At 42.4% G+C, this 18808-nt stretch overlaps 1 protein-coding gene across 1 annotated transcript in view; it reads left to right on the forward strand.

Annotated features, from left to right (window-relative positions):
* C17H3orf20 (chromosome 17 C3orf20 homolog) overlaps nt 1-18808 on the forward strand; it is a 53056-nt gene that overhangs the window by 13582 nt on the left and 20666 nt on the right. Inside the window, exons 9-12 of the mRNA XM_032784284.2 lie at nt 8468-8591; nt 9860-10118; nt 11237-11549; nt 13797-13913. Of these exons, the coding sequence (XP_032640175.1) occupies nt 8468-8591; nt 9860-10118; nt 11237-11549; nt 13797-13913 (813 nt within the window). The remainder of the gene's footprint in view (nt 1-8467; nt 8592-9859; nt 10119-11236; nt 11550-13796; nt 13914-18808) is intronic.

Genomic DNA, 18808 nt, shown 5'->3' on the forward strand with positions numbered 1-18808 from the left:
TTTTTTCTACCTCTGCCCCCCTGATCCACTGCCTTTGTGGTTACAGTGTGCTGCTGAAGCAGTGCAAAGGAGCAAAGGGAGGGACTGCAGGAGGGAGCTGAAGATCTGGCCTTGGGTGTGCAAAAAAATGCAGGATCAGGCCCACAATGAGGCATAAATGACCTATTTCTAAACTAGAGGATGTTAGAGATGTCCTTTGCATTTGTAATTCTTAGACTGTGAGCTCTTCAGGCAGGGAAGATACTTACTGCACTGTGGTATTACTATACTAATAATAATCAGCAATATTTCCCACTGACTTGCAAGCAGAAATGCTAGAATTCACATGAAAGGGCAGTTTTCTTCCAATTTCCACCCTATTTTCTGAACGGAGGGAGTGTAGCTAAATTGAGGGCTATGTTCACCCACCCTTCCTATGCACTAGTGCTGAAATTTACCCCAGGACAAGGGGGCTAGTGTCAAGCCTTATGCACTTGAAATCCTGTGTTAAGGGACGGGTCTGTCTGAGTGAGGCTTTTTATGGTACATATGTAGGTAGTCAGCAGGAATAAACCTTGCGCGGGATCTCTGTACTGGAGAGAATTGCCCCCCGAGCTGCAGGCATTATAGTACAGTGCTGTTTTGCTTGCAGATGCTTTTACCTCAGGTTTTGACTTATCAGCAAAAGCAAACATTACATTTAAGGAAAGTAGATAAACAGTACATCCCCGTTTTAAGACTGGATGTTTTTAAATTGCTTCCCAAGGCTCCCATTGACCTTTGAAAAGTAACCCCGAGGAACTACATTGAAACCTGCCTTAAAGACAACCCTCTGTTAAGAACCATTCACAGGTCCTTCCCTAAATATTTATACTGTGGATGCACTTTTATAGAAAGACAATCTTTCAATGAAAATGCTTTATTAGCCCAGAGGCAGCCTTCATAGGCTGCCTGAGTGACATATTTCTCTACCATTTGGTGTTAATTGGCCTGGACTTTCTACTTAGAATTCATCATCCTCCCAGCTGGCATTTTTGTTTTTATTATTTTCTCTTTTAGAAGACAGATAAAATAAAAAGGTTTATTCATCATGCAGAGAGGAAATCTGTCAACTTCAAAACCAAACAGTATGTGGCAAATAAATACGTCTGTACTTGCTGCTAACCTCTTAGCCAGTTTAGGCTGAAAGAATGTTTGAAATCCCATTTATGTTTTAAATCTTTTCTTTGCTTTTTGCATTTCTCTTTTGGTGACATTTTTGTTTATGGGCAACTTCATTTTCAGGTTTTCAACGCTGAAAAGGCAGGACTGCAGGGAAATGTTTACTTGATGGGAAAACGAATGTTACCATTGAATTAAGAGAGGGTAAAATCTTGGAAGCATTTTTAGTGGTGATAGATTTGTAAAAGCTTGTCTAAATTTTGGGCCTGATTATAGTGTCCTTTAAGAACTTTAGATTTGGTGTGGAATGCTAGCTTCATTTTTCTGGTATCTGAGAATGGGCCAGATCTTCAGGTGTAAATTAGTGTCGCTCCATTGGGATCCGGCCAATTTAAATCATATATATGTAGATGCTAGACATTTTGGATAGCTTTAAAAATGTTCTTGCTCTCCATGTTCGAAAATGCTAGTTTCACTGAAATATATAAATATCTATTAAATATTTAAAAATCTATTCTCACTATTGTCAAGGAGAGTTTGCATTCAGTAGGAAACGTTCTTCATAGTCAGTGCTGAGTCAATATGGAACTATTACACTGTAGGAGGTCACAGAATTTGAGGCCAGAAGGGACCACCAGAACATCTAGTCTGACCTTCTGTATATCACAAGCCACCGACACCACGCAGCACCCGCTCCCTAAACCAAACAACTGAAATTAGACCAAAGTATTACAGCCCACAGCAGACTAGATTATTATGTGTCATAGGCAGAGAACAGGAGGGACAGGTGCACCAATGCCTGAAGCCCCTCAGTGGCAGCAAACTGTTTATGTGAAATGTACCCAAAGGATCCTGGCAAGCAAGCAACATCCACACACTGCAGGGGAAGGCAAAAAACCCCGAATGTCACTGCCAATCTAACCTGGAGGGAAGGGGGAAAATCTCTTCCCAAGTGTATCTATGGCAATCATTAGACCCTTAGCATGTAAACAAGAACAAGACAGTGAAGCATGAGAGAGAGAGAGAGAGAATGCACGGTGCCACCTCAGAGCACTGGCCCATCCTGTCCAAGGTTTCATCTCCAGCTGTAACCATCTCTGATGCTTTGGAGGAAGGAGACAACCCCCCAGAATACATGGGAGTGGGGGAGGAGGACAGGACTGCAAGATCTCTTCCTGATCTCTGCAGGTGACTGGCTGAAGCCTTGAAGCAGGAAATTTTAGGAACATCCCACATGAACCAGAAGAGACTCTCAGGGCTGCCAAGGCCTGCCCTCCACCATCACAAGCAACACTGTCATACAATCCCACTAGTACATTTGTCCAGCTCTCTCTCAAAAATAATCCTTCCACTTATTTGAGTCTCTGCGGACTTGGTCTCTTCTTTTATATACCCCAAAATCTTCATAGTTAGTGGTCATTCTCACTTTGTACAACACTATACAGTAACTTCAGTGCCCTCTGTGTGAGTTAAATCCTCTCTAAAGCTCACCTTAAAACTTCATTTAACTTTGTTTAAAACGGACACATTCCTACTCAACTTTCCCTTTCTATAATTACGTCCTTCAAGACATCTCTCACTACAAATAAATAAAATAATCAGCCTGTAGGAATATTTACCTCCATCTTTTATCCCATTTAAATTTCTGCTTAAAACAAAATCATTCTTTCAGTTTTGTACATCACTTTCCTTTTCTCTGTATCCAACTCTGTCAAATTTTTCTATTTCACCTCTCCCTGTAGTGCTTGATACTTGGTAGGAAAGAAACTATACACAAATTTATGCTGTATGTTTAGTGCCTCTGGTTTTTTTATTAATTATTATTATTATTATTATTATTTCAGAGTTTTCAGTTTAGTGTTCTAAATAAACTGTTTTATGCAAAACAGTAATAAGTAACAATATCAGACACACATCATTATGTGTCCTAACTAATATATATTAATTAATAAAATCCAACAATAAACCGAACTCCCTTCCCACTAGATGCAGAGACCACCCCTTCCCTCTTTCACATGGAAACAACCAGAAAGTGTTCATCTGGGTGAATTATGGAAATCCTAGATGCTAAGGGCTCCTTCCCCAAAGCCCCGAGCATCAGGTACAGCTCATCCCTCTTACTGTGTACCCAGAGGATGCACCTGTAACACCTGTAGACTCCAGTTTCCCTGTAGTAGTAGAAGCCAGGAGAAGCTCAGACAAGAAGACTACAGAAATCCCCAGACTTTCAAGGCTCCTTCCTCAAAGCAGTGAGTACGAGATACAGTCAGGTGTGAAGTGATTAACCAGGGCCTCCTCACCTTTGAGATAGAGAACAGCAGTAGCCAGGAGGTGCCTTCACAGACTCATAACACCATTTGCTCAACACTGAAACTGGATGCTGGATTTGTCCTTTTCATTTCATAGAATCATAGAAATGTAGGACTGGAAGGGACCTCAGTAGGTCATCTCGTCCAACCCCCTCTACTGAGGCAGGACTAAGTATTATCTAGACCATCCCTGACAGGTGTTTGTCTAACCTGTTCTTAAAAACCTCCAGTGACGCAGATATCACAGTCTCCCTAGACAATTTATTCCAGTGCTTAACTACCCTGACAGCTAGGAAGTTTTTCCTAATGTCTAATCTCCCTTGCTGCAATTTAAGCTCCTTACTTCTTGTCCTGTCCTGAATAGTTAAGGAAAACAATTGATCACCCTCCTTTTTATAACAACCTTTTATGTATTTGAAGACTGTATCATGTCCCCCCTCAGTCTTCTCTTCTCCAGACTAAACAACCCCAGTTTTTTCAATCTTCCCTCATAGGTAATGTTTTCTAGACCTTCAGTCATATTTGTTGCTCTCCAGACTTTCTCCAGTTTGTCCACATCTTTCCCAAAACGTGGTGGCCAGAGCAGGACACTATACTTCAGTTGAGCCTTACCAGCGTGGAGTAGAGGGGAAGAATTACTTCTCAGGTCTTGTTTACAACACTCCTGCTAATTCATCCCAGAATGATGTTTGCTTTTTTTGCGACAGAATTGCGTTGTTGACTGTACTTAGTTTGTGATCAACTGTAACCCCTAGATCATTTTCTGCAGTATTCCTTCCTAGGCAGTCATTTCCCATTTTCTGTTTGAGCAACTGATTATTCCCTCCTTTGTCCTTATCAAATCTCATCCTATTTATTTCAGACTATTTCTCCAGTTTGTCAAGTCATTTTGAATTCTAATCCTGTCCTTCCAAGTGTTTGCAACCCCTCCCGGCTTGGAATTGTCTGCAAACTTTAGAAGTATACTCTCTATGCCATTATCCAAATCATGCATGAAGATATTGAATAGAACTCAACCCCCATAGGACCCCATTCAATATGTCCTTCCACTTGATTGTGAACCACTGATAACTATGCTCTGAGTACTCTTTCTCTACCAGTTGTGCATCCGCTTTATATTAGGTTCATCTAGGCTATGTTTCTCTAGTTTATTTATGAGACGGTCATGAAAGACAATATCAAAAGCATTACTAAAGTTGAGATATATCACATCTACTGCTTCCTACAGGCTTGTTACCTTGTCAAAGAAGGATATTGGGTTGATTGACATGATTTGCTCTTGATGACTGTTATTTATCACCTTATCTTCTTGTCGGTGCTTACAAATTGATTGTTCATTTGCTTCATTATCTTTCCAGGTGCTCAAGTTAAGGTGACTGGTCAATAAGTCCCTAAATTGTCCTTATTCCCCTTTCTATAGAGAATTACTATATTTGCCCTTTTCAGTCTGCTGGGATCTCTCCCGTCCTCCGTGGGTTTTCAAAGATAATCACTAGTGGTTCAGAGATATTTACAGCCAGTTCCTTGAGAATGCATTTCATCAGGCCCTGTCAACTTGAAGAACTCTAACCTGTCTAAGATTCTTAACTTGTTCTTTTCCTATTTTAGCCTCAGATCCTATCCCATTTACATTGCTATGTTAGTTGTCCAGTCACTGCAAAAATTTTTGGCAAAAACTAAAACAAAAAGGTAATTTAACACTACAGCCACTGCAGTGTTTTCTGTTATTTATTTTCCCCTCCTCATTGAGGAATGGATGTATCCTGTCTTTGGTCTTCTTCTTGCTTCTCATGTATTTGTGAAATGTTTTCTTGTTATCCTTTATGTCCCCAGCCAGTTATTTAATCATGTTTTTTTTTCCCTTGGCTTTTCTAATTTTGTTCCTATATGCTTGTAGTTTATATTCATCCTGTGTAATTTAACCTATTTTCCACTTTCTGTAGGACTCTTTTGAGTTTGAGGTCATCATCTTTCAGATGAGAAGTAAAATCAACAGGTTTGTTACCCCTGGTGACAGCCATATTCTGCTTTGCCTTCCTAAACTCCCCCTGCAGTTTCAATTGGGCCTGCTCTACACTGGGTGCGGGCAGGGCCGGTGCAACCATTTAGGCGAACTAGGCGGTTGCCTAGGGCGCTGAGATTTGGGGGCGCCAAAAAACGCCCCTCAATTTTTTTTAAATGGTTGAGCAGCCCTGCTGCTAAGACAGAGAGGGAGTCTGAGCTGCCAGCGGCAGCCGGCAGCTTGGGGTTTCCGTGGGTCAGGGCGCCACCGCAGCAGCCGGCAGCCCAGGGTGTCTCCTGGGTCAGGGCACCGCCGTGGCAGCCAGAAGCCCAGGATGTCCCCTTGGTTAGGGTGCCGCCGCAGCAGCCGGCAGTCCAGGGTGTCTCCTGGGTCAGGGCGCCGCTGCGGCAGCCGGCAGCCCGGGGTTTCCCTGGGTCAGGGCACCGCCACGGCAGCCGGCAGCCCAGGAGCCTCCTGGGTCAGGGCGCTGCCGGAGGGGGTGGCAGGCAGCTCCCGTGGAGCTACTGCAGTGGTGCCTGCGGACGGTCGGCTGCTTGCGCGGCTCTGGTGGGCCGCCCGCAAGCACCACTGCGGCAGCTCTACCGGAGCCGTGGGACCAGCACGTGGGGCAGCGAAATTGCCGTCCACCTAGGGCACTCAAAACCCTAGCGCCGGTCCTGGGTGCGGGGGGGGAGTGTCGAAGTAAGATATGCAACTTCAGCTATGGGAATACCGTAGCTGAAGTCGACGTATCTTATTCTGACTTACCTCCTGTCCTCACGGCATGAGATCAAAGTCCGTGGCTCCCCCATCGACTCCACTACCGCCGCTTGCTCTGGTGGAGTTCCGGAGTCGACGGGGAGTGCGTTCGGGGATCGATATATCGCGTCTCATCGATCCCTGATAAATCGATCGCTACCCGCCGATACAGTGGGTAGTCTGGACGTACCCTTGATGATGTTATTCTTCTGTGCTTCCTGACATAGCCTGTCATGTGATATTGCTGGCTGTTGTTAAACAACTAATGTGTTTCTTAGTAGGTTTAGCTGCATTTCCTGTATATCTAGGTTCTAGAGAGTTTTGGAATGGTTAGGTTAAAAAGCTCCAAATAAATGTAATACTGGACATCAGAATCTGCTTTAGTGAGAGAGGAAATTTTGGCTGTACCAGTTACCCCCTTCTATTTTTCAAATAGTACCAAGAGAGCTTTTATTTCCTCCAGGACAGTCAGTGTGGATAGTCAGAAAAACTCTACACTGACTGTCGCATCTGAAAGATGGCATCTATGACCATGCAATTTCCTTCACCTTTGGTTTGCAATGGTGTCATATGTGGCTGTGCTTCTTTTTGTTAAAATCCTTTGGATCACTTCTTAATAGAGAAACTTTCTTATGGGTCTACCTTTCCATCCACTTTCCCAACACTTATGTCACAGAAAGTTTCCTTTTGTGGACTATTTTTGGCTCTGGGACCGTAGTTAGAGAAACACTGTTGTTTAATGGCAATCAGTTATCTGTCTGCACTTGTGTGCAGAAAGGTCCTTCTACCATTCTCAACAGGTCAGAGTGGCCTTTCGAATTGCATTTTTCTGTAGCTGTTCATGGCCCTAAAATAAAACTGAATCAAAAATGTAATTTATAAATTCTAAAGAGCTGCAAGAATTTGAACACATTTCCATCCATATTTTTCAAAATGCAAAGGCATTGAAGAAAAGAGGGAGATTGATTATTTGGCTAACTTATTTTTGATGTCACGTTACCATTGGATAGGAAAGGAAAGAGGAATAACACAGGAGGGATGTAATTAGGTGATTTATCTCTGATATCATATTCCTGCTACCTAATAATGAACTATTATCAGCAGAGGACAGGGATTAAGGGAGAAGATGAGGGAAAATGAAATCATCACCGAGTCTTCCTCACCCTGGGAGGGGCTGTCATAAATAGATAGCTAAGGGTTAATGTCTCTTTCACCTGTAAAGGGTTAACAAACAACACCTGACCAGAGGATCAATCAGGAAACAAGATACTTTCAAATATCCAGGGAGGGAAGTTTTGGGTGTGGGTCCTTTGTTCTGTGTCTGTGTGCTCTCTAGTCTCTGAGGGTGATCACACTATCTCCAGGCTCTCTAATCTTCTATTTCCAATTTGTAAGTACAGGTAGGAAGACAATATAGGCTTTTACATTGTTTTCTATATTTGCACGTGTGTAGTTTGCTGGAAATGTTTAAATTGTATTTTTTCTGAATAAGGCTGTTTATTCATTTTTTATAAGTTAACAGACCCTGTAATATTTTCATCTTGATTACAGAGACGATTTGTATGTCTTTTCTTTCTTTTTATTAAAAGCTTTCTTTTTAAGACCTTGTTTGATTTTCTTTTCTAGTTGAGGCTCAAGGGGATAGGAATCTCTGTGCCAGGATTACTGTCTCTCTCAGGGAAAGACTGGGAGGGGGAAAAAGAAGGAGGGGGGAAGGTGAATTGTCCTCTCTGTTTTGTAATTCAAGGAATTTAAGTACAGTAATCTTCCAGGGTAACCCAGCGGGGGGAAGCCTGGGAGGAGGTAAAGAGGGGGGAAGGGAAGTGGGTTATTTCCCTTTGTTGTGAGACTCAAGGCATCTGGTTTTGGGGTCCCCAGGAAAGGTTTTGGGGAGACCAGAGTGTACCAGGCACTGGAATTCCTGGTTGGTGGCAGTGCTACAGGATCTAAGCTGGTAATTAAGCTTAGAGGATTCATGCAGCTACCCAAATTTTGGACACTAAGGTTCAGATTTGGGAATTATACCTTATGACAGGAGCTACCAGTTAAGTGGGTAAAAGATCCACTCTTTCTGTGAGTCTTGAACACAGGACCTTGGATCTTGACTAGGAAGTAAGACTGTTTCCAACTGAACAGGTCTCTAACAGGACTGCACCTGCCTCCCCTCAGTCATGATGTCATTCAAAGTTTGCAGTGCTGGAAACTTGATTCCAATCTTAACTAACAATGGTTGGGTTTCTCCTTTCACTCTTTAAAGATACTTGCAAAAACAAGTGACAGTGAGAAGAAGGAGGAACAACTGGAGAGAGCCTTGGAAGAGATTAAGAAGCGTTTTCAGAAGACAGTGAAACAATTTATAAATGCCATTTTGATCGCTTCAGGTATACTATTTTTTGCTGCATGCCAACAAAGTGCTTAGTCCTGTACATACGTATATAAGGTCTGGTGTCTCCGCCAAGGGACTTACAGTTTAGCTCTGGCGCATATTAATGCAAGGATGATGATGTAAGGTCAAAGTACTGGAGAGGCTGGGAGAAAAAATTGCAGAAAGGTTTTCTGGGAGAAATGGGCTCAAAGGAATGAGTTGAAGGGAAAGAATGATGTGGGTACTGAATAGAGTGGAGCAAATAGTTGATTTCTGGTTCAGTGTCTGAACCAAAGAAATCAGAAAAAAAAAATCATCTTGGATTGACCCCAAATGGAAATGTTTGGGTTTTTTTTGCTGAAACAAAAAACCTGAAAAAATCTTGTTATGGGTCAAATGAAATGTTTTGTTTGACCTGAAATGATTTTTCCCCCAGTTCTTTGTTTTTGTTTTTGTGTGTTTTTATCCTTTTTAATTTATTACATTTCTAAACAAATATTGTTTCAAAACTAAAAGTTACTTTTTCAAAATGTAACATATCAAAATGTTTTGAATTTTTTTGAACAATTTTTATTTTTTGGAACCAAAACTATTATCCAGATTTGACCTGAATTCATGGATACATTCGATTGACTCTGAATTTTTCAGGGAATTATTTTTTTCATCTAGAAAATTTCAACCAGCACTAGAGCTGAAGTTATTTTGATTAAAATATTTGAAGTCATTTAATACTGAAATATTAATGGATATGTTGAACAGCAGATTTCAAAGGGGTGAACTAGAAGACCTAATAGAAAATTTGAATAAAGCCATACAAGTTGGAGGTGGACTGAGTAACTCCAGAATACCTACGTACACTTGGGAAGGTACATGAATCAACAAGTTACTCAGTGTCCCATTCACCTTTGGGAACCTTGTTCAAGTTCTCTTCCGGTCCCAAGTGAACATACCCCATTTTGCTTCATCAAACTATCATGGAACTCAAGGCTGAGTGAATAACATGAACTAATTTTAAACAGTGAATTATGAGCACCCAATACGTGCAGCCAGGACAAGGCCAATCACGCACAACCTGTCAGAAAGAAGGGAGTGTAGGCATAGCGCGTCCAGGGTTGGTTAGATTTCATAGGTCAACAGCTAAAGAGTCACTGTGGTTGTATGGATTCCTGCAGGGGTAAAATGCTGGCGGTCTTTCAGACCAAAAGCCCAAACCATCCCCTTCAACTTGAACTAAAGAAAATTCTCTAACAAGCGCATCCTTAAATGTTGTTTTTTATTTGTCAGGTATGATTCCTATAGAATATCCAATCCTAGAAGGAGCAAAGTATGTCAAATTTGAAAGAAAGGAACTGTCGTCTCAGGCCTGGGCTAAAAGAGTGAAAGAAGAACGTGCTCCAATGGCTTCAGAAACGAAAAGACCTCAAAAACCTCCTAGCAGACCGATTGACCGAAGGATTCCTCTCAAGCCTTCTCGCAGACCCGTGGATCAAAGGAAACCTTCCAGTCACTTGGATACCATGACCCAACCAAAGCCTGCACCAAGGTTTGCTTGGAGATGCACACACTCTTCCTGATAGGGTAGAGGACACAGTGTCACTGAAATTTTGGGTTCATAGTTTATTTTGATCATAAGAGGAAATGGTTGTGTGGTGAATGAGGTAAGCAGGCAACTGGCAGGATTAAACTGGATTCTTTGAGACCCAATCCTTAGCTGGTGTTCATCAGTATAGCTCTAATGGATTCAGTGGAACTCTGTTGACATACACTAGCTGAGAGACCAGCCCTTTACATCTTGCCTTCTTTTTCAACCTGCTCCACTATTCCTGCTGCAGTTCCCGCTAGAATTTCTAAGTGCATAGTACATTTATTCCTCAGTGGGTAGATGAAATCCCCATAGATCTCTATACACAGGAAGACTGAAGAGAGTTTTATGATCATATCCTACAGAAATCATTTAACAACTGTTGCCCAGTTTGTTTGACGAGTCAGAATATCTTCACCGCCACAAGACCTAGAAATTGAATGTTCCTGTAAGATAAAGCTTAGGCGCTACAAGAACTGATAAAAGGCCATCAAAAGAGTGTGGGTATAGGCCCTGATCCTGCATCAGTAGAATCAATGGGAGCTTCACCACTGACGTCAAAGATTGTAGGATCAAGCCTTAGTGAACCACAGTGAACCAGCTTAATCTGACCTGATGCCCTAGTATTAGTTTCCAAGGGTTCATCTGCACCTGTTGGAGGATTCTTCCCCTCATTCCTGAATGAACACAACTGTTAGTGGGAGAGAAGTTTTGCATCTTCTGCCTCTTAAAGAGCCATATTCCTTTGTTGTTAGGGAATATGATGCTTTTTAAGTTGAGACAGCCCCATGATGCAAAATCAGGCTCTGGATGCAGGTTTAAAGTCTTCTGTAAAATTTTGGAGGTTCAATTGAATGTATTTATGGTATTTTGGGTTTTTTTAAGCCTCTATTTTACATGCAAGCCCACTCAACTTTTTAAAGGGTCAGATTTCCATGTCTTAGACATACTGGAGCCTCTGTCTGAAATCATGGTAACAAAGTGACTTGTATTTAACTACTTTCTTGGATTACCGTAGAATACACAAATATATACTTCTGGTATATATGTATCTAAACTGAACTTCATATGCCTTGCAGAGTTAAAACCGTTTCAGGTGCAGGTGCATGCCCTGCCAGGACCTGGGCATCATCTATTGCTGACTGCCCAGTTGTGCTCCGAAGGCTACTATCAAAACAGGACGCTGGTCTGGGTTGCAAGTGTGTTGTGAAAATTCCATTTGTTACCGACTTGGAGTTTGACAAGTTTATTTCAGCCCCCAGAAAGTCCGATCAGATCCTGGTGATCTTTGTCCTGTCATCCCAAAACCCTTCCTATTCTCCCTTCTTGGAATGGATGTTACAAAGCCTGTACATGGAAAAACAGCATGGCCGCCCATCCCCTTGTGTTCAGGTAAATTGTGGTCAGGGTTAAAGATTGGAGGACAGGAAATGCACATAGGTGACCCACAGCAAGGGGGACTGCCTAGTTCTTTTCAAGAAACATAAAATGCAGAGTAAGTGACACTAGTGAATGGTGTTAGACTGACAGTCTTGGGGATTATTTTGGGGAAGATCTATGGCCTGTGTTACACAGGAGGTCAGATGAGATGGTCACAGTGGCCCCTTCTGGCCTTGGAATCTATGAATCTGAGATGGAAGAACTCTTCATGGAGCAGCTACAACACACAGCAGCAGCAGTTCAAGTTTTCTCATGCTGTTCACTAATGTGCTCCAACTTTGACCTGGGGTGTGTGTGTGGGGGAAACATTACTAGCAATGGAGTGGGGGAGTTCAGACTCCACGTTCATTAAGTCACTGTTAAATTATAAAATTTGTCCCCAAATGACTTGATCATTTCCCCTTGAAATGATAAATATGAGGCTTTTTGCTTACCACTGAGCTGCAGAATGTCACTGGTGTGATAACATGCAGAGCCCAGGCGGAAGAGATGTCTAATCAACACAAGATGTCATTCTGATTGCTACTATTAAAAGATAAAGCTTCATAATGGCTGCACCCACATTTTGCAAACTAGCCACCAGGATGTGCTGCTGTTCTAGTAGAAACAATTGCAAGTGCAATTATCTCAATCTCACTAGGGGTCACTAGTGATGTCTAAGAACCAGCTGCATGTGCACTTATAAGAAAAATAGCCCGTAAAGAGAGAAACTCAAACTGTACATCAGTGTCTTCAGTCCAGTTCAAATATTGAGGATGTTGCTACATCCGTATTATACATATTCAGAAGATAGGTTCTACTCAAATGAGAGTATCAGATTAATTACGAGTTAACACTTTATGGTGAATGTCATTCCAGACTGGATTAATAATAAAACCAAGCAAGTTTCACTCGACAGTGACAGTGAAATGTTACAGCAGAGCTCAGAGCCAGCATATATGTAAGGATTTGAGAATTGAATTTCCAGTCATTTTGACACACAGCCCTACAATTTAAAGGGAGTCATTAAATGCTGGCCTGGATTCCAGACATGGTGATATGAGAGGTTACATCCCTGTATGTACATGAACCTTCCAGCATTCTTTAGCGTATCTGGCAAAGTGTCACAGTCAGTGAGAAGAAAGAAATGATACAATCAAAGAGCATTTTGTGTGCCGCTAAGGCTAGCTAAATGACATATCTTTTGCTGCAGTGCTTCAAGGGCCTGATCCAAACAACCTTGCACCTGGCCCAGGATGTGGCAGAGTAATTAGACTGTAATTTCACAACACTGTAGTCCTAAACCCCAACCCCCCCCCCCCACAAAAACCAACCCCTCCCTACTTTGAAAAGGGAGAACGTGCCCAGAGGACTCAGGAAGTCGATCGGGCCCTGATGTGTTGCTATTGGGTTTATATGGAAGGTGCTGAAATACTATGGTGTTGTGCAGCAGTAGAAAACCCTAAAATAGACAGGTTTCAGAGGGGTAGCTGTGTTAGTCTGTATCAGAAAAACAACGAGGAGTCCTTGTGGCACCTTAGAGACTAACACATTTATTTGGGCATAAGCTTTCGTGGGCTAAAATCCACTTCATCAGATGTCTGGATTGGAAAATGCAGTAGAAGCAACTCCCATTTTTTTATATGCTGTGTCTTTATACCTCTCTACTGTATTTTCCACCCCATGCATCTGCTGAAGTGGGTTTTAGCCCACAAAAGCTTATGCCCAAATAAATTTGTTAGACTCTAAGATACCACAAGGATTCCTCGTTGTTTCTGCTAAAATAGACAGATGTCACCTCTTCTGCTTCAACAAATGCAGTACGGCAACTCATTTCTATCGAAACCTTCACAGATAAAATATTTTGGTGACTCCTGTTAACTAGTGTGATGTCACTTGTATCACCTAAACCTAGACTGAATACGTCCCTCACAAATACTAGTAGGGAGCAATACCTTTTCATTGGTGGGATTGAGAGAGGCTGACAAAAATCACTTACGTTCTTCTCCATCGTCAATTTCAGAGAGTCTAACACTGTCCATTTTTAAATGACAACAACCAACACTAGGGCTTTATTTTTTAGCTGAGATCTGCACTAGAGTTCCCAAAGACCTATTTTATTCTATGCAAGTTTTATACCATGCTCATCACTGTAGTATTAGCCCCTTCCATTAGTGCCTCTGTCATATGGAAAGAATGAGTGTGTTTGTCCATCTCTAGTGCAGGTGTGACCCTTACCGCTTGCTGAGGTATGACATGGACAGTGTCACAAGACGAAAGCCCCCCCTGCCACCTCTGCTTGTGCGGAAGCATGCTGTCACTCCGGGAATGGTGCTGGTAAGTCTGGAAGTTTTGCTGCTTGGAAGGACCCTGAACCTTTGACTCAGTCAGAACACTATGTCTCTATGATGTATGGTACTCATGGGTGACTACATTACACATAGTGCTGCCTGCCAGCCAGCTCCATTGTAAAGGAGGCTGAGTACCAGCATGAGCTGAAGGGGAAAGAGTCACTGACTCATTAAAACATCTGTTTGTTGGCTATGAATCGCATTAACCCTAGGAAGGATGGTGGTTTAAGGTAGGAGGAAAGTTCCTCTACAAAAAGTTGAGATGGGCCAAAGCTGAAATATTTCAATATGGATCCTGATCCAAACTTCTCCACTTTTGTGTGGATTCAGATTTAATGTCACACAGTTCAAATTCATCTTATAAAGATGAGTCAACACCATGAATTTCCCCCAAAATTTCAAGGTGGCTGAATCCAATGCCTCTAAGAGGAACCCAAGGCCATGCTGTATATGTTCCTCCAGTGCACATCTTGTCTTCTTTCATTATCCATATGCATTACCAAATCAGGAGGTGAATGTGTGACAGCAGAGTGTCTACAACTGAAGAAGAGAAGGCACTTTTCTGTTCAGTCACCAGTTACATTCCTGTTCAGCTGTAGAAGTCGTCCTTATTTTGTTTTTACCAATACAATAGCTATTCAGCTTCATCCAGCACCTTTTGTCCCAGGCTGTCTGAGTGATGTACAGTCTATGCCAAGACTCGCCATATCTCTCCCTTAAATGAAGCCACTTCTGTGGTGGTTTGCACCAGAGCAAGACTATACAGCCCAGCAAGATTACTGAACACTTTAGGACAGGCACTGAAGAATAACATATCTGGATGAAACTGCAGTAGCAATTTAGGGTGGCAGAATGTTACCCACGCTGGAATTTGGCTAGGACACAGGGGTTGGCATCCTTATATTATGAAAAGTTCCTAAAGGGCTTTTAATGACCACAAGTGGCCCTGTCTCACCTAAGTAATGGATTTTATTGTGAAATACTCACTCTGATTCTTCTCCCACTGAAGCCAATGGCAAAACTCCCATCCAGTATTGCAGGGTCAAGCACTCTATGTGGTAATTTTGTGCCTTTATAGCCCTCTAGCCTAACATTTAAGTCCATGCTTAAAGTGAAATAAGTAACCCTAAAGAGCACTCACTCGTGATTAAAACACCCTACAAATAATAGACATACCCATCCCAACTCTAACAGTAACAGCTACCTCACCGAATAAATAAGTATTCATCAGATATTCTAGATAATCCTTGTGGGTCAAATCTCTCATTCACGTCAATGAGAGTTTTAACCAAATAAGGACTTCAGGATTTTGCCTTCAATATTTAAGCACTCAATGAATTTCTGTTAGTATAGACTCTTCAGCTGTTCTACTCCAAAAATGTGCCAGTCAGTGTTAGTATGTTGGCTATTCCTAATCAGCTGATGACTGTGAATAATTTCACCAGCCTTCTCTAATATCCAGCCAAAACCCTGCCCTCACCCAGTCTCTGCTGTTACATGGCACCTTCTGCCCAAAGATCACACAATTTACAATGAATCCAGTCGCTCAAGCTGCCCTGTGAAATAAGCACCATCTCCATTTAGCAGCTTGGGAAATGGAGGCAGGAAGAAATTAAGGGCTTTGTCCATATTTCACACTGAGTCAGTGACAGAGCTGAACTCACTTGCCAAAGGCCCAGGTTTTGTGCAGAAGAAACACCGTGATATTGAACGGCTCAACATTCCACTGCTTTGGGAAGGGCTATTTACATGCAAGTACAGTTCCCTTCTTGGGAGTCCTGGTTCACACAGGTTTTTATTTGGGTTCACTGAAAGAGGTGCCAAGTCAGATAAGACTGTATTAGAGAGCCTTTCAATTAATGCCCTTCTGTGTTCTAGAATGGCTCTTTTACAGCCTTGTAAATCTCTGACTGTGGAAGTGTAACGCTCTTGTTTCATTGGACAGACAAGAAAGGGATTAGAATGGTTATAAGGCTATTATTCATTCCCTTTAGCAACCAGAATCCATTGGCTGACCTCCTCAACACAGTTAGGCTTATTGTTAATATACAGTCTGGATGTACAGGCAAATAAGATTTTATGGTCAAAACAGAGGTCATTGCAGAAGCATTTGAACTTCATGAAATGGTTTTGCTTGAAAGGACTTTGATTTGTGTAACCAAGAATTTACTGCTAAAGTTTTTCCAAAGTAAAGACCTATGAAGGGATGAAATTTTAATGAAAGAATTGTTTAAGTGTAGTTATTAAAATAAGGTTTTGATCGTTGTCTGACATGAGAAACTTTAAAGCATAAGGGAGGGGGGAGGATTACAATTTTGAAAAGAAAACTAGGGATGGTTCAGGGAGACAGAAATATAAAAGAACTGAGCCGAGCAAAGAAATCATCATGAAAATCAGGAAACCTTGATTCTCATTGCAGATTTGCTACTGACTCACTGTATGTCTTTGGGCAAGTCATTTAACTTATCAGTGCCTCAGTTTCTCCATCTGTAAAATGGACACAATAATATTAATTTGCCATTGTGTAAAATGCTTTGATAGCACGGAATGCTAGCTACTGAATAAGTGCCAGTTATTCCAATTGTGCTTTAGAAGGCAGATGTTCAATAGCTCTTACTATGCCTGCTCAATCTCCCCTCCATGTGACACATTGCACCAATTCTCATCATGCCACTAAGTCCAGCTCCCACACCCTTGTCCCTGCCCCACAATTTTTTTATCTTTGCTGCCAGCAGTAAACAGATCCTACACATGCCCATGTCTGACCTCATGAAATGCACCAAATCCCTTGGGAGGATTTAAAAAGCCCTGTGTGGGTGGTGGCAGGAAAGGGGAGAGGAGTGTCTAGGAAAGGTCAATTGGTCTGCTTGGCTGGGTAGCATGGTGTGATTTCTTCCTGGACAAATGCCACTGTTTGAAAATGTGTAAATGTCTCTTGACAGCAACTGCATTGGTGGGTATCATGTGCTGTGCTGAATAACTGAGCTGAGCTAATGCTGGGGCTGGAGTAGAAAGCAAAATTGTCAGGCTCTCACCCAGGGAGGAGTTCTTTATCTAGGAGTATTTGAACAGATGAAGCTGGTGTTGCCATTCCACTCTAAAGGACCCTTCCTGATTCCCCTTCCTCTTCCATGACAGTCGCAGAGAGACTAACTCTTATGGACTGATAATGGTGCTTCACCTTACCGAACCTCTTGCATGGGGCTGCTTGTGGCCATGCGCTCTGATAGGTACTAGTGTGATGGGAACCACCCAATTGTCTTTTGTGACGTTTGCCGTTTCTATCTTTCTGCTGCATTCTTAAAAGCAGAAATGAGTTTGGTCCTGAGATGCAGATACTGCCTGACAACTCCTTTGTTCTCCTTGAGGGTAGGCCTCCTGACCCTTGTACCCAGTGTTCAATGGGTAACGAAAGAGGTGTCAGGACCCAAGCAATTAGGTGCCAAGGCTCAAGCAATTTCTTTTTCCTTTCAAAACTGACACAGCAAGCCAAGAGGTGCTGGGGCTATGAACAGCCAAGCCAAGAGGTACTGGGGCTCAGTCCTGGCAACCCTTGGCATAAATTAAACATTGCTTGTACCCCCAGCGTAATTAGCACTAAACTTAATAGTTTGCTAATCACTTGAAGAATTCTCCAGCCTAGTCCCACAGCAAAGAACTATCAGGCGGAGCAGAGCCAAACAAACACTGCTCTGAGTCTTTTGTACATAATTTGGTGACATCTAAATCACGTTCCCTTTCCCATCATGGACAGCCCTTTCCCACAAACACTTCCGAAAGCCATTTCTTTTCCTGTTTGTGCACAGCAAAAGAACTCGGGTAATGCCCCAAGTACAGATTTGGGGCAGAGAGGGTTTACCTGCTGACACCCGTATGACTGTGTGCTTCCATGAAGGTTCATTATAGGAGTGCTCAGGTGGCCATCTTGAAATGTCTGTCGGGGGTAGAAACAGGCCTATGCAATTTAGGTGACCAATTCTATAGTGTCATTATCATATTGTGACTATCCTGTACTTAGAAGAATTCTTACACTGAAGATTTCCTGAACAAATGGTGTGCTGGAATTTTGTTTGTGAATAGCCAACACACTTGTAAGGAATGCAATCCTGGCTGGACAATAAGAGTGTGGCTGCTCCAAAAGACCTGACAAACCCTCCCCAGACTGTGATGTCGCCACAGGAAGGGACTTTTAAAAGTCTAATAGCTGCAGTCATTTTGCCGAACTGTTGTTTTGCCTGCAGGTGGGCTGGGAAATTAAGTATCTCCCTGAAAGGGGCTTATGAGAAAATAGATTGATAGGGTGAGATCCTCAGCAGGTGCACATTGGTGTAGCCTCATTGCCTTCTTTAACTTTCATTGAGCTACCCAGCTTTATACCCGCTGAGGAACTGTCCCATAACATATAAAATGAATTAGGGAATCTTGATTATTTTTCTTACTACCTTCCTGTTACTTGTTTTTCCTGCTAAGTCCCTTCTGGCAGAAGCACACACAATGTCACAGAATGAGCTAAGATTAGAATCGAGGAGTCCTGGTCCTCCATCCTCTGTTGAAGCTACCAGACTGTTGTTGGGGCTGCTTCAACACAGCTGTCAACTGAATATCTGCCAAACTAGCTGAGGTTTGCTGCAGGATCTATAGATGCAAAGAATTGAGCTTAACCTGATACCTGGTGAAAATTAGGTTGTTTGCTATGAGCCATCCAACAACAAGGCCCTGCTGTTGCCTCCTGCGATGGTGAACCCGGACTCTATCATCCGTAACATTCCTGTGGAACGCAGTTGTTGCAATTAAAAGTGGAAAAGGAGATGGTGCCTGGGATAACATGGTCCTTCCCCTTTCCAGGGCTTAGAAGCTAAGCAACAGATGCTTGAACATTGT

This window comes from Chelonoidis abingdonii, chromosome 17 (assembly GCF_003597395.2).
Source record: "Chelonoidis abingdonii isolate Lonesome George chromosome 17, CheloAbing_2.0, whole genome shotgun sequence".
Classification (NCBI taxonomy): Eukaryota; Metazoa; Chordata; order Testudines; family Testudinidae; genus Chelonoidis; species Chelonoidis abingdonii.